At 39.2% G+C, this 24,964-nt stretch overlaps 1 protein-coding gene across 6 annotated transcripts in view; it reads left to right on the plus strand.

Moving 5' to 3' along the window:
* Nucleotides 1-844: 844 nt before the first annotated feature.
* Nucleotides 845-24,964, plus strand: part of RBM25 (RNA binding motif protein 25) — a 44,525-nt gene continuing 20,405 nt past the window's right edge. For 2 of the 6 annotated variants that reach the window (XM_061611227.1, XM_061611231.1), the window contains exons 1-12: nt 1,004-1,097; nt 8,434-8,552; nt 8,795-8,844; nt 9,802-9,972; nt 11,791-11,848; nt 12,489-12,649; nt 16,534-16,716; nt 18,683-18,736; nt 18,992-19,075; nt 22,788-23,068; nt 23,458-23,662; nt 24,129-24,218. In XM_061611227.1, coding sequence (XP_061467211.1) covers nt 1,066-1,097; nt 8,434-8,552; nt 8,795-8,844; nt 9,802-9,972; nt 11,791-11,848; nt 12,489-12,649; nt 16,534-16,716; nt 18,683-18,736; nt 18,992-19,075; nt 22,788-23,068; nt 23,458-23,662; nt 24,129-24,218 — 1,488 coding nt within the window. In that variant the 5' untranslated portion in view covers nt 1,004-1,065. The other 4 variants (XM_061611230.1, XM_061611232.1, XM_061611229.1 and 1 more) reach the window with 3 other exon arrangements.

Genomic DNA, 24,964 nt, shown 5'->3' on the forward strand with positions numbered 1-24,964 from the left:
CCGAAGGCAACGTGCTTACGAAGGTAGGGAGTTCAGTAGCCACGGCAGCCCCGCAGTTCGGATTTCCTGATTGTTCATTGTGGCTGTGATTTCGCGTTATGGCAAAGCTATTTCGCAAACTAAGGGAATTCTGATAATTCCCCTTAAGCGTTGTTATATACTATATATGAAGGGACTAACGCGAACGAAGACGCTACATTGTCAGTTTCCATGGTAAGAATCCAAAATCCTCAGGAATGACTTCAAGATGGCGGCTCACAGTAAAGTATCATGCAGCGGTATTGCCTGCCCACAGCAAAGATGGCCACAGAACCATCACATCATCCCACTGTCTTCTCTGTGGGTATTGACGAAAGGTGCCATAGACCTATGGCAGCAGTGTCAGAAGACATGGCTTTTTCATTCCTTTTGACGCCACTTTTCCTCCTCGTGTGCGGTAAAGAAGCCCCTTGCTCATAAGAAGCAATGGAGAAATCTACAACTTTAGCGTATCCGGCTGGCAATTTGTTCTGTTAAAAAAACTTTTGCAGCAGGGACAGAAGTTAGTACTCTTATCTAACTCAGTTTTTATTTCGGATGGAAGTACAATCAATCTACGGGGTGATTTTTCTCTCAGGCAGCGTAAAATGAAACCATCAAAAAAGAAGCCAGTTCTATACGTTACTCTGTTTGTTGTACCGTCTACCGCCTTACAGCAAAAAGAAGAGGAAAGGCGACCAGTGGAAGTCATGTGTTAAAACATAGAGCAAAGATATCTCTAACGTTTACTTTCTCTATTCGTTTTCGTACAGCTAGGACGTTCTAACCTCTGCCTCTATGGTCAGCAAGCGCGATGCAAGCTGGTCTTTTGACGAAAGGCGCTCTGGGGAGCTCGCTCACATGACCAGTAGCGTAAAGCGACGGCGGATTCAGTGCGGTGCGGTCGCGGCCTAGCTGCCTTTGCCGGGTTCAGAGGCGTCGAAAGGGAAAGGCCTCGTTTCTTCGGAGAGCGCTTGCGGTGAGAGGCGGGCGACGTCCGGGCCGCTGCCGCTAATCCTCTTCAAGAGACGGGGAGGGGGCGAGGACATGACGGGCCTCGCCGGCGTGGGGCACCTGCGGTAGATAGCAGGGAGCGGGAGCGGGCTGTTGGGGGTTCCCCTCTTTTTCCCTGGGTGGGTGGGAGGGAGGGAGGGAGGGAGGGAGGGATCCGCGACCTACATACCTCTTGGGATTGGGGGGAGCTGGGTGGGAGGTTTTGGTTTGTTTGTGAGGGGAGTGTTTCCTTTCTTAATCTATGGGAGGAGGGAAAGGATTTGAGTGTAGGAGCTTCTTAGAAAGCTGTCGGAGAAGGGCCACTCTCAACCGTTCTGCAAGCTAGCTCGTTTAGAACGAATAGGTAGCTGTTCCTGGGAGCACATCTTTTGCACTTTGTGTGTTGTGTACACAGGCTGGTTCATGGTGTGGTTGCTCGGAGCTAGATGAGCATCAGGCGGTGACTTGCAAGTGTGAATGGGTTTTCGCTGATCAAGTACCGTAGGCCGAATGGAGCTTAAAACTCAGTGTTCAAATGTTTCATTGGTGTAAAATATCCTTAAGTAAGTTTCTGTATGGCAACGTATTTGCAAGTGAGTAATTTCATTGTTGAATACTGAGCAACAAGCTGAACTTCAGACTCGCTATCTTTCATGTTCAGCATTTGTTAAAATTGCAGCTTTTATGCTTGCACAATTAAATAACTGCATAGAAATACTGCAGCATGCCCACATACTGTGGTTGGGATTCATCATAACTGTGTTTTACGTAGCAGTTTATTGTTTACGTAGCAGTTTATTGTTCTGATGTTCTGGTGATGAATATGGACGTCTTCAGTAGAAGTTCTCCATTGTGTTTATATGTGTGCGTGTGTAAGAAACATATTTTCAGTCCTGAAAGCATTTGCTTGAAATGAAATTCCAATGGAACTTTGCATGAATGAGGCTTGCAGCTGGAATAATGTTGGGAGAGCCATAGGTCAGTGGTTGAACAACAGCTTTGCATGCAGAACGTCCCAGGTTTCATACTCAGAATTTTGAGGTAGGGCTAAGAGACACCCCTGTCTGAAATCCTGGAGAGCCGCTGCCAGTCATTGTGGACAATACTGAGCTAGATGGCCCTATGATCTGATTTGATACAAGGCTGCTTCCTAACTCTAAAACATCTCAGAAAAAGACATGCTAAATTGACACTGAACATTTAAGGTGTGTGTTTATACATATGTGGGCTCTCTTACAAAATACAGGAATTGTTCATAGCCCTCTGGCTCTAGTTGCTTCTAGTGGCTCTTAGACAAGATCATAGTATCATAAAATAAGAGAGTTGGAAGGGCCCTATAAGGCCATCCAGTCCAACCCCCTGCTCAGTGCAGGAATCCAAGTTGTCGTCTTGTGCTTTTGACAACATTTTTGTAACAAATTAAGAAAAATGCTAACTGTATTGAATTTAGAATCTATTGTTTTTGTTTTCTTACTTAAGGTAAGATGTGATCAGTTAAACCAAACGTGCATTGTCTAGTGCAGACTGATTACAGAGATTTTGTTGAAGCAAAAACTGAAATCTATAATGGGATGAAGAAGGTACAGGAGGGGTACTTTAAAACAACTAGTACAAGTATTTATTTATTTATTCGGTTTATATCCCGCCCTTCCTACCAGTAGGAGCCCAGGGCGGCAAACACAAGCACTAAAAACATTCTAAAACATCATAAAAACAGACTTTAAAATACATTAAAACAAAGCATCCTTAAAAACATATTAAAACAAAACATCTTTAAAAACCTTTTTTTAAAAGCTTTAAAAACATCTTTAAAAAAAAAGCTTTAAAAATGCATCCTTAAAACAAAACATCTTTAAAAACATCTTTTTTTAAAAAAAAGCTATTAAAAAGCAGTTCCAACGCAGATTGGACTGAGGTCTCTACTTAAAAGGCTTGTTGAAAGAGGAAGGTCTTCTGTAGGTGCCAAAAAGATAACAGAGATGGCACTTGTCTAATATTCAAGGGGAGGGATTCCAAAGGGTGGGTGCCGCTACACTAAAGGTCTGCTTTATTACACATTAAAGGTACAATACAAATGGCATAACTTTATTTTTAGATATATTTTTTAAAATTCTCTGTAATTTTGAATTTTTTTTGCTAACTTTGATAGTATTTCAAATATTTTGTGTCTAACCTGTACTTAGTATTAAAGGATCACTGATGGAAACTTGCTATTGGTGTATGACTATGGCCCTCTTAATTGAAACTTCTGTAGAAGTCTTAAAACTTCATAAAGTTACTGTCTATTTTTGAAAATTATTTCAACAAATGAGAAGTAGAAAATATTCTGGGATCATATGATATGACTGGTTAACTTCTTATCTTTCATTCTTCTAAAAACCTGACTTCATCGTAGTTTTTCAATTATTTGTGACTTTGTCTCTTACCCTTTATTTTTCTGTTTGAACTCTTTGAACAGCCTCGTCATAAAAGATGGATTTTATGCACAGTGCTCTAAATGTATTGTGTCTATTCAGAAGTACCATTGAGTTCAGTGGGAACTGATTTCCAATGGTACTTCTGAATAGACACAATGTAGCATTACAGATTTGTTATACATGCATGTGTGTCAGTTGACGGTAGATTGCCCGGAGGAGGGATGGAGTTCAGATGGAGCAGGACCTGATGTGGTCTTTACCTGCATCCCTCTTTCTCCTGATATCCTTTTATTCTGTCCAGTGTCTAGATCTCTTGCCAATATCTAAAGCTGAACATGACAGAAATAATTTTGAATTTATTCCGTTATTTCTTGAAATTTATTCTGTATATAAACCTTTACTTTCTTACATACAACAGTATTTCTGACTATGGTAGAGATCTTTCTTTTTAAGGCAGTATTCTGGGAATAAACACTTTTCTCCTTCCATACCCAGGTTCTTAGTCAAGCCGTGTCAGTCTAGGTTTATCCATATCTTCTCTGCTTTTACTGTTAAAATGTTACTACTGGTTTGAACTTCTGCAGCTCCTCCTTGCTGACCTTCCTTCAGCAATCTACTTTTAGTCAAATCAGAATAAATCTCTTGTAATCTTCAGATGTAACACTGTGATTATACCATTCCTGAGCTACTTTCACTTAGCCACTATTGTTTTCCAACCTTGATGAGGATTTTCAGGAAATTTTGTGATGAGAAAATTTATTGCTGCACTAAACTGATGGAGATCTGATCTGGCATGTTTGTTTGACTTATGCGTAGCAAAGAGAGCTTAAAAAGTATGCCATGTTAATTTTACATGCTGTATAAATATTTGTAAAAACATTGGTGTAGTTTAAATGTTATGTTGTGTATTTTAATTATGAATGTTTATATTTCAGTGTTTGTGTAATTGTTTCTTATATTTGTAAGCTGCTTAAAAGCCTGTTCTGGCATTAAGCAGAATATAAAAGCAGCACATTTTTATTAGCTTTGTCTGGTATACCAGCTGCAGCCATATCTGAATTTGGATATCCTGGCCACTGTAGTCCATCCCTTGGTAACCTCAAGATTGGATTACTGCAATGCTTTCTATGCTGGGCTGCCCTTGAGTCTGTTCCAGAAACTCCACCTTGTGCAGAATGTCCAGCTAGATTACTTATGGGGGCAGATGTCCAGCAGCATGACACCTCTGCTAAAACATCTGCACTGGCTGCCCATATCCTACTGGGATACGTTCAAGGTTGCCTTATTAATACACAAAGCCCTGAACAACTTGAGTCTAGGATACTTTAAGGACCACCTGAGCCCTTCTATCCCAGCACAGTCACTGAGAGTGCTGTTAGTTGCCGTGTATGGGTCAGAAGCCCAAGTGGCTCTATTAGAATTTTGGCATTTAGCACTGCCGGTCCTGTGGATATTCAGCAGGCATCCTTGCTGCTAATTTTCAGATGTCTCTTGAAGACATTTTTATGTCAACAGGCCTATTCAGTTATTTCAACTTTTTCAAGATGGCCCAGTCATGTTTATGATCATGTTGTATTGCATTTATGGAATTCTATGTTCTGTTGTACTTGCATATTCTTGTACACTACCTTATTATTTTATGAGGGGGTTGTCTATAAGCATTTTTGATAAAAATATGTATTTCAAACAAATATTACACTTTTATTTCATAGGTGGTGAATCTGTGGCCCTCAATATGTTGTTGGACTCGCCCCAGCCAGTGTGGCCAATAGTCAGGCATGATGGAAGTTATAGTCCAGTCCATCTGAAGGGCATCAGGAACATCTGGAGGACCACAGGTTCCCACCTCATTTTACTTGGAACATTATTTTTTTTCTGGAATGCTTGCTAATATATTGTAGATATGACAACTGAAACATAATGTCCTTTATGAAGGCACTGAAACTCTTTAATAATTTTAACATGCGTTCCTAGAGAGTCACCTGAAAAAAATTGATTATAGCTTTGGGCATTATCCAGTATTATTCCAGGGGATGCAGAGGAATTCCCCTTCCTTTTGTGCTCTCTGCAGCCCCTCCTGCCCCCTACATTCTAGAGTAGACCTGCAGGGGGCAGTGTGCTGCAGGGGCAAAAAGAAGGGGAAGTCCTGTTGCACCAATGGAAGCTGACACTTCCCTTTGGATGCCACTCTTTGATTTTAGATTTATGAAAATGCATTTTTTAAAATGGAACATTTTCTACAGAAAAAATAGCACAGTGGATTTTTCCACCTCACCTGAATAATGCTAGTCCTTAAAACACAATGCTTCTCGCCTCTTTACCCTTGACTAGAAATTCAGAACCTTCCAATATTCTTGAAAGCAACCAGACAAATATTCTGTTAATTGCTCCTTCTCTCCCCCCCCCAATAAATTGGGATTTGGGGTGGATGTGTGAGATGTTTGCAGTGCACAAGTTTTGTACAAAATGTGATTGTATCCTTTGGATTCAGAAAACAATATACATGGCCTGATGCTATCATTAATATTTTTATTAAACCCTCACATTTATAGAGAAAGCTTTGAGATTAGTTTTATTTATTTTTATCTACCTTTAGTGCAATTGTATTTATGTAGAAGTCCCACTGTGTTTAGGATTGCAACATTAGACTTTTCTTCTGACTCTATCCAAGGGTTCAGGGTGGGTTACAATTTTTCCTTCTCTTCATACCTTCACAATAACCCTATGGAATCAATTAGGCTATGAGAAGACAGACTTATGAATGGAAGTTGGCTAGCCTGGTGGCCGAACATGGATTTTATCCAGAAAACGATGACAATGCTATAGGTAATGGGGTTATGTTAAATATGTTTCCATCGAACCAAAAAAGGGAAGAAAAACTTCTGAACTCCTGGTGACTATATCAGAGGAGGGTGAGTGCACAAGCCCAAAGCTCACCTAATTTCAATTCCATGATGATAAGCCATGGTGACATCCAAATGCAGCAACTGTTTGTTTATCTTGTCCTGCATTCTTCACTGTGATAGGCAAAAGCTTTCTGCCATCACAAATAGTAGTCTTTCCTAGCCTTGCTTCTGAGACCTTGTAACTGCAGATGCCAAAGATTAGACCTGAAATCTTCTGCATGTAAAGTGTGCTCTCTGGTTGAGCTAGCCTATAGTCTTATGGCATAGTGTCCCTTCATGTTTTATATTGTTGAATTTTGGGATACTGGTAGTCTAGTGCACCCAACCCAATTTCATTACTTGGGAGTAAGCCTATTGATTTCAGTGGGACTTGCTTCTAGGTAAACATGCATGGAATTGCAGCCTCAGTCCATTTCTCGGTATAAAAAATAAGTGTTAAGTGCTTTATTGTCTAATATATATTTAATACATTTGTATCCCCCCCCTTTCAATAATTGTTCAGGACAGCTTACAATAAAACAACATAAAACTAAGCAAGCAATAAATGACAAGGTGCTACAACAACAAATTTAAAAGCAGGGCAGCAGCAGGCAAAAACCATTGAAGCACAAACTCCATTCTAAAAGCAACCACAAATAACATAGTAGGTTGTATCCAGTTGATGCCTTTGTGCGAGCGCCAGGGTTTTTGATCTAGTGGGAGTCGTGCACTAAAAATGATGAGGGCAGGTGATTTTTGCTAACAGTCCCCAGTACAACTTTTGTGGAGTGCTGAAGACTGCATGAGGAAGGGGAATTGACAAAAATTGACCCCCTTCAGCTTCTGTTAGCGGTAACCTCCCACTGGCACAACACCACTAGGAGGACCAGTTGGATCCTGCCCAGTACATTGAGTTAAAATGCCTGGCTAAGAGAAACCATTTTCAGCTGTCTCTGGAAAGTCATAAGAATGGGCACCAGGCCTACAGACACCAGGAAGGGCACTTCACAGGCCAGATGCTAGCACAAAAAAGGCCCAATCTCTGCTAACTACCAGTCTGACTGCAACAGGTGGGAGAAACTAGAGAAGTGCCTGTACCTTCAAAGCATAGTATAGGGGAAAGTGATCCTTGCAAGATCCTGAACCCAAGCAATATAAAGCGTCAAACACCAGCGCATTGAATTGTAGTTGAAAGCATGTGGGAATCCAATGAACTTGTTTAAAAACTATGTGATATGGTCCATATAACCCATTTCTTCTCTCCAGGAGCACCCCATTTCTGGAATGATTTCACCTCAGAGGTGCATCTAGCAGTGACACTGTTGATTTTTTATTGGTTGGTGATATCTTTGCCCAGGACTATGGGATGGTTTGAGAACTGTAATGAGTCATCCAGTTTGAAGCTGGTTGTTGCCTGCTGCTAGTTAATCTTGCATATTTTAATAATATTTTATTAAAATATTATTTTACGTATGGCTATTGTTTATTCTTGCCCTGGGACCAGTAGGTCAAGGGTGAACTAGAAATACCATAGGCGTATAGATATGCCAACCAGCAGCTTAGCTGTGATCCTGTCTTGATTTCCTGGTTATCTGACATTAAGCCAGAGTCCCTTAATTTGGAGATAAAATGAGGAATTCTGGCTTAATACAAGCCAGGATTTTCACATCAAAGCTGATGTGCAGTGAATGGAGGGGCAAGTGAGGAGCGCTCAACTCTATTGCTTATTGTCCTCCATACTGGCCATTGTGACTGTTGGGGTCAACTGTGATTCCACCTGAACTTTGCAAATCCACAAATGGTGCAAGTCTCCTACCAATGTGTATTTAGTCTTTTGTGGTGTAACGGCAGCCTGAAAGGAAAGAATGGGAGAAGTACAACTTTCAAAGGGCTTTCTCAATGGGTGCTCCATTATTAGATATCGTTTTCAAAGGTTTTATCATATCTGACTCGAGTAAGATCTGTGAGGGCTCTTTTTTAGGCTGCCAGTTTGTTCTTAAGAGTTAGGCTAGACCTCCTGTTTCCTACTTGCTATTCCTATTTAGGAATAGCATGGATGCAAATATAAGCAAGCACTAGAACGGTACTGGTTTGAAGCTGATTAGTTCATTTTTTTCTAGGTTACTGCTAAGCATGTCTTTTCCGCCTCACTTGAATCGCCCTCCTATGGGTATCCCAACACTTCCACCTGGAATTCCACCTCCGCAGTTCCCAGGTTTTCCTCCACCTGTACCTCCTGGTAAGCTTTTTTTATATGCATATCAGAAGCTTATCAGATCAGCCTCACTCTTCTGTATTGATGAGTAATCTCTTAAAACCAGAAGTTAGTGTTTAGTCTTTCTTTGTGGCATGCATTAACATGGGAAATCTCCATCCTTAGAGTACTTACTATCAGTGCAATTTTCCTGTTCTGCCTGCTTAATATCTGCTTTGAGCAAAAGTGTAGGGTTTTGGTTGTTAATACTGCCTCTTTTTTCACAGGAACACCAATGATTCCTGTGCCAATGGGTATTATGGCTCCTGCACCAACTGTAAGTATTGCATAAGCCAATGTTCACTGTAACATTGCTTATTTAAATGGTAGATTAATTTGAAATTTTTCCAGGCAGTTCACAAAATAGCATTAAAATAAATAATAAAAAACCAATGAACAATAAAGCAACGATTAACAACATTAAATATTAAAACACTCGGCAAGGATGAAACAGTGTATCTGTGTTAATTTTCTATCTACTGCTCTTTCTAAATCGTGGTTTACAAATTGGGAGCCATTCCCAAGAACACATGACCCACCCTCTATAACCTCCTTTCTACCTTCTTTCCCTTGTTGGGTTTAACCATGATTAATCATTGGATCTACACTGATGCTAACTATGATTTATGCTAACCCAGATTCTCAACTTTAACCATGGTTTGCAAATCCGCTTCAAAACCGGCTTTAATTGGGAACCACGGTTAGCATTATTGCAGATGCAACAATAATTATTAAAACCCACAAGGAAACCAACAAGGAGACATGATTTTGCCGAGAAACAGGGAAAGGAAGCAATATTCCAGAGGCTGACTCCTAGAATGCAAACCATGGTTTGCAGGGAGTTGGTTATGTCTGCACCAGACCTCCAGATTCTCATAGATTGCTTGATCTTGATAAATGAAAATATTTTGTTTAGGAGAAAGGTTGCTTTTGGGATGGATCCTCTGAATTTGGGAAGGATACACATGAAAAAATTGTAAGACTGTAACAGTGTAGTAAACTTAAAATACGAGGCGCCTGACTTGCACTGTATTTCCTCTGTGCTTTTCTAGGTATAGTGCTTCTTTCCTTCTAATGTATTAAAGAATTGATGCACTGAATATTTCTGTGCACTGAATATGCACTATTTCTATATTGTTGAGCAGCTTGCATCAATAAGTAATGTTCTCCTAAAGCTTTCTTCCCCCCCCCAAAAAAAAAATTTCACAAGAGGCATTTGTTTCTTCTTTTTCAGGTACTGGTCCCAACTACTGTATCAATGGTTGGAAAGCATATGGGAGTTAGAAAGGATCATCCAGGTCTAAAGAACAAAGAAAATGATGAAAATAGTGGTCCCACTACTACTGTCTTTGTAGGCAACATATCTGAAAAGGCTTCAGACATGCTTATACGACAGCTTCTTGCCGTAAGTGGAGTTTCTTTTTAGAATTTAATATTGCAGTGTGTTGATTCAGATATTTTGCTGCAGCTGAATTATTCATGCATTCTTCTTGTATTGAATTAAAATGCTAACTCTGGTCAAGACTTAAGTTGTTGCACTTAATAGCGTTCCATGTGCATTCAGGGCTTTTCAATAGCACTTCTTTACACACCTGGAAAGTTCTCCCTCAAGATCAGGGTCCTCCAGATCATATCCCATGTGATGTGAGGGGCTGCCCCACAAGGATATATCATCTCCCCCATGTGCAGAAGCATTTCTAATTTCAACCATTTGTGGCACATGCTAGATTATTTCTTACTATTTCAGCCCTGCAGCCAAGTGCTAATTTACTAGTTTACAAGCCTGCATGTGTTGTGTGTGTCAGGATGGGCAACGGTGGATTTACGTAGTTTAGGCCACTACCTAACTAAGCTCTTGAAGTGGAGAAGCTCTTTTCATAGAGGATAAGGCTATCAATGGCTACTAACCACAATGGCTGCATTCTACCTCCACTGTTGGAGGCAATATGCCTCTGAATGCCAATTGCTAGAAATCATGTGGGGAGAGTTCTGTTGCACTTGAGCCCTTCTTCTGATTTCCATAGGCATCTGGTTCAGGATGCTGGACTAGATGGGCCATTTGTTTGACCGAGTAGGTTTTTCTTATGTCTTAAGTGGAGAATACTAAAATGTATATATTAAATCAAGTGCTGAAATAGCAAATACAATTCACAAAATAATGACATTACAAATGCAAGGGAAGAGCTATAAATGAATTTTGAAATCAAAAACAGTTATTCATATCCAATTGGATACAACATCATCATAATGTAAAACTAAGTGAGGCAGGATTCTGTGGGCAGATGTTGTCCAGGAAAAAATAGTTTTTCACTGTAAAAAATTCATTCCTTGATAGGAAAGAAGTCTCATAGCTAGGGCACCATTACTGAGAAAGCCCATAGCTGCCTTCTGCGCCTCAGATAGTAGGATGGTGGGGCAGATGCAGCAAGGCCATCTGCAATGATTTCAACAAATGAAAGAATTACTTGGAAGGAGGAGGCAGTCCTTCAAGTAACCAAGGTCCCAGATTATTTATGGTTTAAAGGTCACAGCCTTTAGCTCATAGTTGTTTCATAAATTATAGTTATTTGGGTTTTAGGAGATCAATTCTGGCAGCCCATCTGCACATTTTGGTTTATCATCTTCCCTCCCAGCCCCCCACTTGCCCCAGAGTTTGCTCCAAAGATCCCCCAACCCTCTGGAGCAGAGTTTGGAGTACAGGGTGCACCAGGGTGCAAAGAGAAATCCTGATGCCTGATCATGCTTGTTAGATCTCATCCTGTAAGTGTAGACTTTTTTATGTATGTTTATACTAAATGTGTATTTCATTTTAAACCAGGTCATTTTTAGAGACACCTTAAAAATAGGGAAGTGATGATCTAAAATAAAATAAAATGTTATTTAAAAATCTGTTTTTCTATGCTTCTAAAAATTATCCACCCTATTGAGAGATAATAGAGGATGTGTTCTAAGACAAAACACTTATATACATGGAGTAGTTTTTTGAAAAGGAACAGTCTGGGAGCCAGTAGAAAAAGTTGAATAATATGAGTAACAGTTGTAAGAATAAAATACTGAACATTGCCACAATTTTTAGGTGTGTGATAATTTCTGATAGGAAGTCATTCCTCAATTAACACCAAATCCACTGAGAACTTTCAAGAGTGAGAGCAGTTTTCTTCTGACTGATACAGGTTCATCCATTGTCTCAATAAACATCCTTTTTTTAAAAAAAATCTTACAGAAATGTGGTTTGGTTTTGAGTTGGAAAAGAGTTCAAGGAGCATCTGGAAAACTTCAAGGTATGTATTCTCCTTTTTGCCCTTTAATATCTATAAAGGATATATACAAGCTCTGTTAAATTCCTGATGTGCTCACACTTCAGTAGTAAGGGCTTGATCTTATTTTGTTTTTCCTCTAAGCAGTTCTGTGAGTCAGTAAGTGTACTGGATGGAGTACAAGTTGTTCCTACCACTGCAAAATGGTAATCCTTGATCTGGGACTGCTCACTGTCCAACAATACTGTACCAGCTCTGTATGGAATGTTAATGCTGCTACAGTCATCAACTTGCCCTGCTGCTGCCAGAGTGGATCTTAACTGGTTTGTGCAGCCAGTTATGTTGCAGCAATCCAGTATTCTTGAAATATTTATAGTAGCTGGCTGTAAGGGGATTTCAGCTGAAAGTCAGGATCGCAGGGTGGGTGCTACCTATATGCTCTGAGTTGCAGTTACTTGGGTGTACAGGTTTTGGGCTGAAGTGTTTCCAATTGATTTTAAAATGCTTTTATTGAGGTCCTATCATATATTTTGTATGATAGTCCATAAAGCAAATTGTTGAAATACTTGATGTTAAAGGCAATGGTGTGAGTGCGTGTATTTGCACTCATGTACATATGTAATTTTAACATTTATTTTTAAAATCTCAATAATTCGTTTCCTAGCCTTTGGGTTTTGCGAGTATAAAGAACCCGAATCCACACTACGTGCACTCAGGTTACTACACGATCTCCAAATTGGAGAAAAGAAACTACTCGTGAAAGTTGATGCCAAGACGAAGGCTCAGCTAGATGAATGGAAGGCAAAGAAAAGGGCTTCCAATGGGGTATGTATGATTGTGTGCAATGTGCAACTACACTAAAATGGGAAAAGAAGCAGTTGAATTACAAATAAATTAGATTAGCATGTGTCATTTGTTCTTGTATTTGCTTATTCTCTATTGCTATTTAATTTGCTATGCTGACTTTATTGTACCTCTTCTGAAGATCACTATTCTTTTTATTTTCATGATCAGAATTCAGATGTAAACCTCAGATCCCTCAGTTCATAACAACCTTGAGAAACTGGATTATGAATAAACTCTACTGATAGATGTAGATTAAGGACTAACAGTTGGTCAGGCCAAATCTGATCATTTTAGGGAGGGAATCACATGTCCTGCCCTCCCCAAAATTTATTGATTCAGAGTAGAGTTTGCCACTTCTGAAATAAAAAATTCTGATTCCTGGGCAGGCTCTAGCAGTATTCAGGAAATAATTTCTTTATATACAACAGTGCATGTGCTTGCATGTCTCTTCCATCAAGCATTATGTCCATGTATATTATCAGGCCACCACAAGTCAATCTAACCATCTAACCTATAACTTCATCACAAGGGTAAAAATAAGAGAGTACGTGCTGAGTAGATGACTCAAACCTGTGAACCCAGCTACAGACTGCATATCAGATCACATGTATAACACATCCACCTGCAGAATATTAAGGAATTAAGTATTTCAAAGTATTTAGAAAACAGTAACCTTGTAGATGAGAAGCAGTGAGGCAGATAATAGTCCCAAGAACAGTCAGTCGCTGTCTGAGAACTGAAAACATGTGCAGACCAAATCAATCTGGAAATTGAGTCACATGGGTGCATTATGTCAAAATTCAAAAAAGTCCACAAGATTTTTAAAAGCCTGCTTACACAACACGTGAATTTACAGATCTCTTCTTTGAAAAATGTATCTTATCAGAAACTGTAGATGAAGAATACTGCTTTTCTGGGATGGTGATGTTTGAAAAAAAAAAACCCAACATAGAAAATATTTAGGAATTTTTTACCTTGATGTCGCTTCAACAGAACATACAGAAAAGTAATGGTCATGGTTGTGTCTTTCATTGTTGGTTCCCCTTCAGTTTCTCACTGACTGGAGGCAAAGCAAGAAACTTCTTACCTAAGCTGGCACCTGTCTACTACAAAACAGTGCATGACTTTGCAGTGAATATTTTATATCTCTCCACCACCACCACAGTTAATTTGAACTAGGTTTTGCCAAAAATCAGTCCAGAATTTCTGTTTACAGCCAGGGCTCAGCCGAAGAACATGTGAGATATATATAGTCTCTAGGCGTTAGTGCCTTTTTTACTTGGACTAATTTAAGCAATCTTGCATAGCCTATACTCCAGTAGCTTCTGCAAGCACCTAATTAGGACTTCATGTTTCACCTTTCCTTATAACTTGTCCTTGGGGCAAGGAAAAGAGAAAGACCAGACAATCCACTTATTGAAACATCTTGACAAGTGATTTATGTATTGTGAACTTTTTGCGTTGTGTGGTAAAATAGTTAAGAAATTATTAAACCTAGGTTTAATTTAGTTACCCCTGTGCAAAGACAGAGGTTTAGGGTTATCCTTATGAAATCTCTAGACAGGGTATAAAGTAGGAGTATTTTAGTATTTATATGAGCTACAGGACATGGAAGGAAACTGCCCTTGAATTCCTGTTGTCTCTTATAAAGAGAACTATTTAATGTACTCATGGACAGCTGGAAATCTCTACTTACAGGATTTTAAAATAACTCATTTTCTTTTTAAATACAAAATGCAGTTTTATTTTTAAAATATGGAGAAGCTAAACCAGACAAACTTCTGGGTCAACTTAACTGCCATCTCCAACTAGCATTGTTGCTCCCCTTATTTCTTTAATATCACCTAGTCACCATCACCTTTCAAGTCATTTCAGGCTGTTCCTTCTTGACATGGCAGCTTCTGATCCAGCTGAAACCCCCTCCCTCCTCCTGCCCCTTCTTCTTAGCTACTGTTGCTCAGTAAGCCTCTTTCCCTTTACCATTCTCTGTTTCTCCGCTTGGCATTTGACTGGACAACCATCTTGGATTTTCAGGTGAGATTGCTTTTTTTAAGGCAAGAACTCAAGTTTAACTCAAATGTGTGGAAGAAGATAAATCACTCAGAAATTATTGTATTTCTTTCACTGCAGTTCAGTGTGGAAGTAGCTTTTGCTAGCAATTGCAGTGAAAAAATGTTTGTGATGGGATGGAAGGGTTTAAAGAAAAAAAAGATAATATGAACATGCTTTTTCTGTATTAATTTAGGTTTTCCTTGTAGTCAGGCTGTAGGCTGAGAATGGCCTGGAGCAAGTTGAAGTCACTTGACCTCAGGTCATTCATGTTCCCATTTACAGATGAGAATCTTACTATTTGTAAGGAGGTACCTGGGGCAGGGGGAATTCTTACTGTGTGTTTGATTCTGTGATTTTTGGATTTAAAATTCTAAGCCACTTTGAGCGTTTGGAGAAGCAGATTTGTATGCAACTCTGTATACTTTAATGTTTTATTAACAGTTAACTAAGGTCTGTGTCGCATGTATCAAGCTCTTACATGGGAAACTGAAATTCAGCAATTCTTGTGTGCAGGTCATAATGTATGACTCTCTACAGACATGTACATTATAGCAATTTACACACATGTACTGTCATTGCACAGCATGATCAGCATGCAAAAAAATGTTTTCTACTCCAGACAAGATTTGTGTACATGTTTAATGTGTGATGCGACCCGAAGGGTAGGTTGGTACAATGTTACCTTGTATATGCTCTCAACCTCCTTGAACAGTATTGCTTAACCATACTGAACAGAATATTTGCTGACATAGCATAATAATTTGAAGCTTCCATTGTATTATATTGCACTTGCTGCATAAAAACATAATATGAATCCATACTAAATTATTTCCCACGAAAGCATACATATTGTGGAATAGCACTCTTTTTAACCTAAAGTTTGTACCAGACCAACAAATCCATTTGCTGTCTGGCATGCATGAGTGGCCAACCTTCCTTCCAATTTTAAAGGTACATCTGAGCAGTTGTGTGGTGGTTCAGAATTGGGTGGAAGGCTGAGGATTGTTTGGCAGCTACATGGCAAAGGCACCCAAAGAGACACAACCATGCAGGATAGGCAGGCAGGGAAGTGTTGGATGCTGCTGCCTGAAGACACCTCGTGCACCTTTGGACAGCTACACCCAACAGTGCATGATTGTCCTCCTGCCTAGTCTTTCCCTTGGGAAAAGCTGGGTGTTGAAGTATTGGGTGTCACTTTCCCAAAATGCATAGAGTGCCTTCAGGCTGCAGTGCCAAGCTCCACTCAACTGGCCTTTTCTGAGGAAAATGCTGGGCAGTTGGGAGAGGACTGCATTTTGGGGGTTTTCAGTAAGGACACTAAGAAAAATTAGATCCCTAGTTGGTTTTGCACAAAACAAAACCTTTTCAATTCTAGCAGCAATAGGCACTGCTTCAGTGATTAGCTTTATTGCATGATAGTTTTATGTGCTTCCAACAATGAAAATATGTAGGCGGCTGCTAGGAGTGCCTTATACCATGCAAAAACAAAGATGATATATACATACGCTTTCTCTGTTTGACATTGCTTTCTAACATCCTTTTCCAACCTTGATCAGTCTCTTCTGCTCTCCCATTGCATCGGTGTTATCTGTGTTCACTAACAACTAAATCTAAAAAATTCTGTGTACCATTCTTGTGAAGACAGAGCAAAATACGTAGTTAAAGGCTAGTTGTAAAGATGTTAAGCACACTTAACGCTTCCAGGATCTAATTCCATGTAACCGACCTATCCTGTGCATATCAAGTAAACATTTTGGATGCTGTTTTGCCATATTTATGTGCTTGACTTCAAGATTTGTGTTGTTTCTTAGAACTCCAGGCCAGAAACCACAACGGATGATGATGAAGCCCTTGATGAAGAAGCAAAGAGAAGAGACCAGCTAATTAAAGGGGCCATTGAAGTGTTAATACGGGAATATTCCAGCGAGCTCAATGCCCCCTCCCAAGAGTCTGACTCTCATCCCAGGAAGAAGAAAAAAGAAAAGAAGGAGGATGTATGTGTTTTGATTTTGGACACAAACAGATTTACTTCATCTCCCTACATAAGGGCCAAACCCTGTGCCAGTGCATTAGCTCAAAGCATCTGACAAGAACACAAATCAACAAACCTTGATGTTAGCAGCAGTTTTAATGTTTCATATTGAAATTAAATCAGTTCTAGATGCCAAACCCTGTGGATGTTGTAGGTGTGTGTACACAAGGGTCACAATGCCTAGACTTCTTGGAGCTACAGGTTTGAATCTCGGCAGGTTTGATTCAGCCTTTCATCCCTTCTAAAATACATGTATTGAAGTAATTGCAAATTGTTTTTTGAGATGGGGAGATGATTTTAAGACCCTAAAAGTAGAGATCCTGCCTGTTATCTTTGACATCTTGAATGACCGAAATCACTGGGTCATAGGTTTGCACTGGTGTTATAGCCACAACTCAGCTGATTGCCAGCACTTTGAACCTTCTTCACTGTCCTGTTTTAATGATATTTGTGCGCATATCTCTTTGTTATCCTTGAGGGATGTAAGCCATGATGTTACAAAATGGTTTGTTAATATTTGGCTGTTGGACCAGCTGACTTCCATATTTTTTAAGTGTAACATTTGACACAATATGCTATAATTCACCTATGGACAACTCTGCTAATGATTGCACTAATTTTTTTTCCTCTGGGGGAAAAAGGTACAGTTTAGTAGTAATTTTATGTCAACCTTGAAAACTCATTCTGATTGTTTCAGTGATGGGCTGTAACACCTGTCAGTCACAGCAAAAGATCAAAGGTGAATGTTGGTTTGTGTCTGCAGCCTTGCTTACTAAGCTTCATTTTCTCTATATTGTACTGCTAGCAGGCAGTAAGTTAGTGGGGGCTGCTGGTGAAATGTTTGAAAAGGCAGTGCAAGAAACAATGCTCACTGCGGGAGGGAGTACACCTCTGATTGTTTAGCGTCCAGTTAACTTGAGTAAATCTTGCACTGAATTTTTTGCATTCTGCACTTCTTTATAGGCAGGTTCTGTGTCTCTCTTTTTAAAAGTTAACATCCATGCTATGGATTGTGCTATGTACATAATCAAACATGCAATGGTATTAAGAGACATGGATGTTTACAACCCCATCTTGAACTGAATATTGAACTTCCTCCTTTAATATTGCTAGTTTTAGGGTGTTCTGGAGCCACACCTGGCTGATGTAGCTGGACTTTAAATTTTGTGTGGTCTGTCAGAACAAAGAACTATGTACCGATGTCCTTGTCTTCCTGCCCCTTGAGAAGGTGGAAGTGCATCTTGGACTTTTAGGGATGTAAATGGGACATGAGCATGACTTCTCACCCCCTTATCTGTTGGGAAGTGGGACCAAAGAAGCTCTGTGAATGGTGGGGGGTGTACATCAAATTGTGGTGGGTGCCATGTAAAGCTGTTTTGAGGCACTGTTCTCCCCTTTATTGAATGCTTATCATTGTGACTGGTTCCCTTGCCCATTCTGTTTGTTGAAAAGATGAGGGATTATGTGGGAAATTTGAGAGTGTGGGGAAAGAAATGGCAAGTGAAATCTGACTCTTGATTTCATATGTGTGGAACCTCGCTAATTTGCAGTAACTGTGGGGAATCCCCTTTGAGATTATTAAATTTTGCGAATTAGCGAGTAAGAAAGAAAACAAGGTTTAAAATACCACAAAAGGCACTGGCCACTTTGTACAAGCGTAGCTTAGCTTGCAAGATTCTCAGAACACTAATGCCCTGCAATTTTAAATGGAGACATGCCAGGGTGAGGTGGCACCCACTAAACCTTTGCTGAGAAGTAGATCAGTAAATTGAGAATTAGCGAGGTTCTTCTGTAACTTTGTTGAGTCAGACCTAAGGTCACAGCAATACAATATTGCTTATTCTACAAACATACAGAACATTGTTTTTTTTCCAGAGTAGTGTGCAATCTATTTTTAAAAAAAGAAATCTCCGTGGATTTTTCCGCAGATTTTCCGCAGATTTCCAGTGGCCCCACTGATACCCTATCCACTCATCACCAAGGTTCGTTTACATTGTAGGCTTTGACAATGACTATGTTTACTGCTAGTTACCAGATTTGTGACTCGTGTCCATCTAATTTTTTTTCATTCATTTAACATCAGACTGTGAGGTTTGGTACTACAGAAGGCCTTTATTTATCTCTTACAAGACTGGTACAAAACATCTAACCTTCAGCTTTTCTTTTGGTTCTCCTGTTCTTGTGCAGATGGGTTTTAATATTTTATCTCCTGTTCTTCCCGCCTTTCTCTTTTACAGGAGGATATAAACGCTATAGAAATGGAAGAAGATAAAAGGGACCTGATATCCCGAGAGATCAGTAAATTCAGAGATACACACAAGGTAGTATACTTGTTTTTGAAATTTATACAAAGTTAGGTTTTTACAAAGTCCAGTTTCCCTTCCCTTGCCCCTTTAGATAGTTTAAAAGCACATGGCCATATCACTTAATCCTTTTTATAGTAGGCATAATGTGCATCTAAACAGTGAATAAGGACAAATTCCCACTTAAGTGGTCTAATATTTTGTACTTTTTATTTTCTAATGATTACATTGCAATCTTATCAGTGTGAATAAATTTAAAAAACCAAACACTTCTGCCCCACTTTTCTTAAAAATTAATGCAAAGCAGCTAAAACCATTTACATAAGATGAAATAATTAAACTGGGCTGCTGTGTAAAACATTTTCTGACTCCCACAATATTCAGGCAATTGTAAGACATAATTCAAACTCAGTATTTTACTGAGCTTTAATGTTAATTTAAATTTAAGATTTAATTTAGTAGCTCAGAGTTGAGAGTGGGGGTAAAATAAATTAGGTTAGTGGTTACCAGACTTTACCAAAATTTAGATGCATGGAAGAACTGTAAATTCCCATTAAGCTAATCTATTCATTGACCCCCACCATTATGATAGAAATCATATGGTGACTAATGCAAGATGAAAAACACAGCTTGGAAAGTAACATGGAATAGGATGTAAGTATGAGCTTCTGTTTTTTTTTATTATTTATGGATGCCCCCTCAGAAAAATATGCAAAGGGGTAACTGGCTTGGAATGTGTTTGCACAGCAAATCCTACCTCAGGGTTCCCACCTAAAGAGGTTTCTGTAATGTGAGTTTGTGAATGTGTTCTGGTTGGGAAGGGTGGTGTAAGGGAGGTGAAATGCAAGTTATGCATGCATTGTATCTTGATGTTCGCTTCTATGGGAATATTAACTGCCCACCAAGGCTGGAGTACTCCACGCCCACTGAAGTATTTGTCCTTGAAATGAGTGCTCGTTGTTTGCTCATATTGGTGTAATGATGTGAAGGTACATAATGGTAAAATGTACTCTGGTTACAAGGTCGCACACTGTATAGCAAAAATGGGTGTACGTTGCTGGCAATGCAAAATATTTTAGTATAACTTGGGAATGAGAACCTGAGGAAACTGTTCCAGAAGATGTGTGAAACTGTTCAGTGGTGAAACATAGTCTTATTTCCAAGCCCCAACATGTCTCTAAAATATAAAGAAATAATGTGGCTAAAACAAAATAAAAATATGCTTCACTGTTGCAGAAGCTATCAGGCATTTTACTGCCTTTGATATCCTATTGGGGGAATGTTTTGAATTAACTTTTTAAAATAGATGGAACTAAATCTAATACAAAGTGGCCATTTCATTTTTTGGGTGGGATGTTCAAAAAGGGGCTGGCTTATGAGCACAGTGAACCTTTGCATGTTTTTGGGTTAGAATTTACAAACAATAATCAGACTGTTAGGGTATCAGCATTGCAGGGGGCGTCCATTTACAGCACAGATGAGTCTGAAGAGAACTGAAGGTAAGATTTTACGATTTTTCTACCTATCCTCTTTGCTCATTACTTCAGCATATTTTAATCATTTCCACCTTTCCACACCTAATTTCCTATTACATATCCCTTTTATTTACTTGGAAGCAGCCTATTAAATTTTCAATATGAAATGACTATGCTGATTTATTATTTGGCTCTGAAGTAAAGCTAAAAATAAAAGCCTTTAGGATGCCAAAGTGAAGATAACTTTTTAAAATCAGGATTTCTACTATGAAAATTGGGGGGGGGGAATCCTGGAACTTAACCAAAGACATTGTTATTGGAACAACTAAAAATAATCTGTAAGTATCTATAATTTCAGTATATAATCTTTTCTATAAAAGTATACGAAATTTGAGGTAAGTTCTGCTTTTGAAAATTTATGTAGCGTACCCTAACACACTATATTAGATGAAACTATATTGTATGAGAACATTTCACTTAGAAAGTAGGTTGCCACATTCTGTACACTTTCACCTTTTCCTCCTCCATTATGGCTGTTTTCTACCATTCTCAAATACCCTTTTCTTTTGTGAGTTCAATGTATCTAACACCATCTTCCCTATATTTCACTTTTTGTATCATTTAGTATGGTGGTTAGATATATTGATCTTTTGTTTGTTAGTTTTATTATTACTGTGACCCTGTTTTGGTTCTCTGGTCCATGAGTGCATACCAGAAGACTGTCTGACAGGTAAGATTGTTTTTAAAGTTGTCTTGAATTCTTTGTTGAAAGAAAGAAATATATGCACACTTTATTGTTTCAGTTTATAATTTATTTCATTGGTGTTAAACATGGTGCCAAAGGGGGTGATTCTCCTCTTCCCCCCCCCTGCATAAACTGCATAAAATATATTTAGGGTGTAATCCTTCCTCACAGTGGTGCTGCACTCGTGCACAGAGGGATCCCTGTAAGGAATAACAGAGCTCTTTTACTTTCCCCTTGGCACATGAGTACACATGCAGGCAATGAACCAGGCCACTCCTGGGAATAGGAGGCTTGTGTGTTCCCCTTATATCCTTATCCAGCCTCTCCAGTTGCCTCTTGGTGAAGGAACAGATCACGTTCTTTCAAGTGGCAACAGGGAACTGAATTGCAATACAAAAGGTGCACACAAGCCTCTTATTTGCTGAAATGACTTGGTACACTGATTGCACGTGTGTACTAAGAAGAGGAGGAGTGGGAAAATGTGTTTGTTATACCCTATGTGGATCCCTTCAGGCACAACACTTGCACATGGAAGGATCATGCCCGTAATAGTCTGGCATCCATCAGGCTGATATTTGGCTTATGTTTTTTTTTTTTTTTTGGTTTACTTGTGAACCATGTACTTGCTCTTCCTCCCAGAAATATAGCTTGTAGGCAAGGTTAATCCAGTGTTGGCGGTCCATGTCCTAGCACAGCACCTGTAAGTTAACAACACACCAATTGCTTCCAAGGATGGATTTAATGAGACTTTATTTTTCTATTGTCTTCATGGGAGTTTTGGTAATAGGCATGTCTTTCTGTAAAGAATGCACTTTTATATAGAAATTTAGTTTGTTTTTTTTAAAAAGTACTGTATAATCTTTTAGTCTATGTGTGATTTCCAACCTTCTTCCTGAGGATCCCATCTTTAGAGACTATTAATTTACCTGTGAATGGAAAAAAAATAGTTGGGAAGAATAAAGTAATTGGGAAGTTAACTCCTTCCAAACAATTCCAGTAACTTGTGCAGTTGAAAGTTGCTTTATTTCCCAGCCTTGCATAGCATGAATTTGGTTTGGCTGAGATATGGGATAATCTTAGGAAAATCTTGTCTGTCAGCATCCTACTAAATGATCTGCCTACATGGGCAGGATTAACTTTGCCAGCTAAAAAATCATTTTGTTTGTGTTCAAGCTCTTTTCTGTCTTTTGTGAGATGGAAGTTTTCTGTGAACTATTGGAGGCAATGCACTATATGATTGTCAATATATTCATATTTGAGGTGAGCATTGCCCTTCTTTCCAAGGGTGGAGATTGACAGTCTGTTAGATAGCTGCTTTTTGCACAAAACCTAGTCTTATCATTGCGGAACTTTCATTCTTAAGAGTTGAAAGCAAACTTTAATATATAAGTGTTAAATTATTGGTGATTTTGATATGCTCACTACCAGCCTTGGGTGTTGTGCGTGGTGGTGGGGTGGGACCTCCTGACTACTGCCAAAAATAAACTTTGAAAATCCTCTTGGTTTCTAGAAATTGGAGGAGGAAAAAGGCAAGAAGGAGAAAGAGAGACAAGAAATTGAAAAAGAACGGCGTGAAAGAGAGAGGGAACGGGAGCGTGAAAGAGAGAGAAGGGAGCGTGAAAGAGAGAGGGAGAGAGAGCGTGAACGAGAGAAGGAGAAGGAACGGGAGCGTGAACGAGAACGTGATAGAGATCGGGACCGTACTAAAGACAGAGACCGGGACAGGGAAAGAGATCGGGACAGAGACCGTGAAAGAAGCTCAGACCGCAATAAAGATCGGAGCAGATCTAGGTAAATTATGCAGTGTAATGAATAATTGTTAATAATGTCGATAATGGTTCTTAGGAAAATAATTTCTGGATACATCCCATATTTCAAACGCCAGCATTCAATAAAATGTAAAACCAGAAGATTGATATACTGTGTCATTGTTCAAAAGGTCATATGTTTAATGACTTCTTCACATGAGCAATGATGTGGCTACCTTGAAAAACTTAACAGAAGTTTGAGTTTTTGTTTAATTACAGTGATGTCTAAATCACTATATTTTGTAAACCTGTTATTGCATGATGGTTTGATTATCTTGTAGATTTAGTTTCATTACATCTAACTTTATTACCAGCAGTATTAAATGTTGAAAATTACATGTATTAATCATTTGTTGCTATATATGTCTACAGAGAGAAAAGCAGAGACAGAGAGAGGGAGCGAGAGAGAGAACGGGAACGAGAGAGGGAGCGGGAAAGGGAGCGGGAAAGGGAAAGAGAACGGGAGCGGGAGCGAGAAAAAGACAAAAAAAGAGATAGAGAAGAGGATGAAGAAGATGCCTATGAGCGGCGCAAACTGGAAAGGAAACTACGTGAAAAGGAAGCAGCTTATCAAGAGGTATCTGGGAAGGCTGCTTCTGATCTGTGGGTTGGATTCAAATGGATTCTAGTCCAGATGAAAGGTGCCTGTTTGGGGGGGTCCATGACTTCTCCCCACACTCCCTCCAGCTGCAGAGCCCTGCACTGAAGGCCCCCCCATGCTCCCTCAGAAGAAGCTTGTTGAGGGGAGGCTGTCCATTTTCAGTGTGAAAACCCCATTCTCTTAATGAAGCTCTGTTCACAGTTGATATAGATCCAACTCTGTTAGCATGGACCATGTCTCCTGCATGTGCTGTTAGCATTCTAATAATTGTGTAGCATTGATCATCAAAATTCAGAGCATTTTACAGAATCTCTATTGAAATAGAAGACTAGGCTGATGTAACTAAATGGTTTGAATTAAATGTGGGTGGTTTTGCTATTCTCAAATGACATAATGGGACTTCTTCTGTGAACACTGAAGTAAACAGGTTGTTTTGTTACAGCGTCTTAAAAACTGGGAGATCAGAGAACGGAAAAAAGCAAGAGAATATGAAAAAGAAGCTGAGAGGGAAGAAGAAAGACGAAGGGAAATGGTAAGGGATTCTTTATTCTTGCATTGCTTTTGTTAGATGCCTAAATGGCAGAATCTCTGTGCTGGTAAACAAAGGTATAGGTATGTTCTGTTTCTGTGACATAGTCTAAAACACAATTTCAGCAATAAATGTTTCAAATTATTTTAGAGCTTTAAAGATTTTGAGTATAGGTGTGTGTATATGTTATATAGTTTGTATATTTTGGATTATTTCCAGAGCTTGGAAAAGTTACTGTTTTTGAAGTACAACTCCCATCAGTCCCAGCCAGCATGGCCATTGGATTGGGCTGATGGGAGTTGTAGTTCAAAAAACTAACTTTTCCACGCTCTGAGTATTTCTATGCCATCTTCTGGCCAAATAAGCCACTCCCTATGCTAGCTCACAAATGTTAATACAAAAATAGCTGTGTTAATACATAGCTGCAAGAAAAATAAGTGTTATACATACAAAAATGGTTGGCAGTTTTATAGCTACAACTGTAGCTCTAGAGACAGATTTGAATAACTACTGCCTGCTTATATTATAAAAGGGTCATTACTACTTTATCCCATTATATGCATTGAGTTGTATCCACTTAAGTTCTGCTCAGAGTAGACCCATTGCAATTAATGGACCTAAAGTCAGCATGTCTGTTAATTACAATGGGTCTACTGTGGGTATGATTAACACTGGAAGCAACCCATTTTTTTTTTTTGCATTGAGCACAATGCAGCTTAATTAGTTTGCAGAGAGCTTCCTGAATTGCC

This window comes from Rhineura floridana, chromosome 2, assembly GCF_030035675.1.
Source record: "Rhineura floridana isolate rRhiFlo1 chromosome 2, rRhiFlo1.hap2, whole genome shotgun sequence".
Lineage (NCBI taxonomy): Eukaryota > Metazoa > Chordata > Lepidosauria > Squamata > Rhineuridae > Rhineura > Rhineura floridana.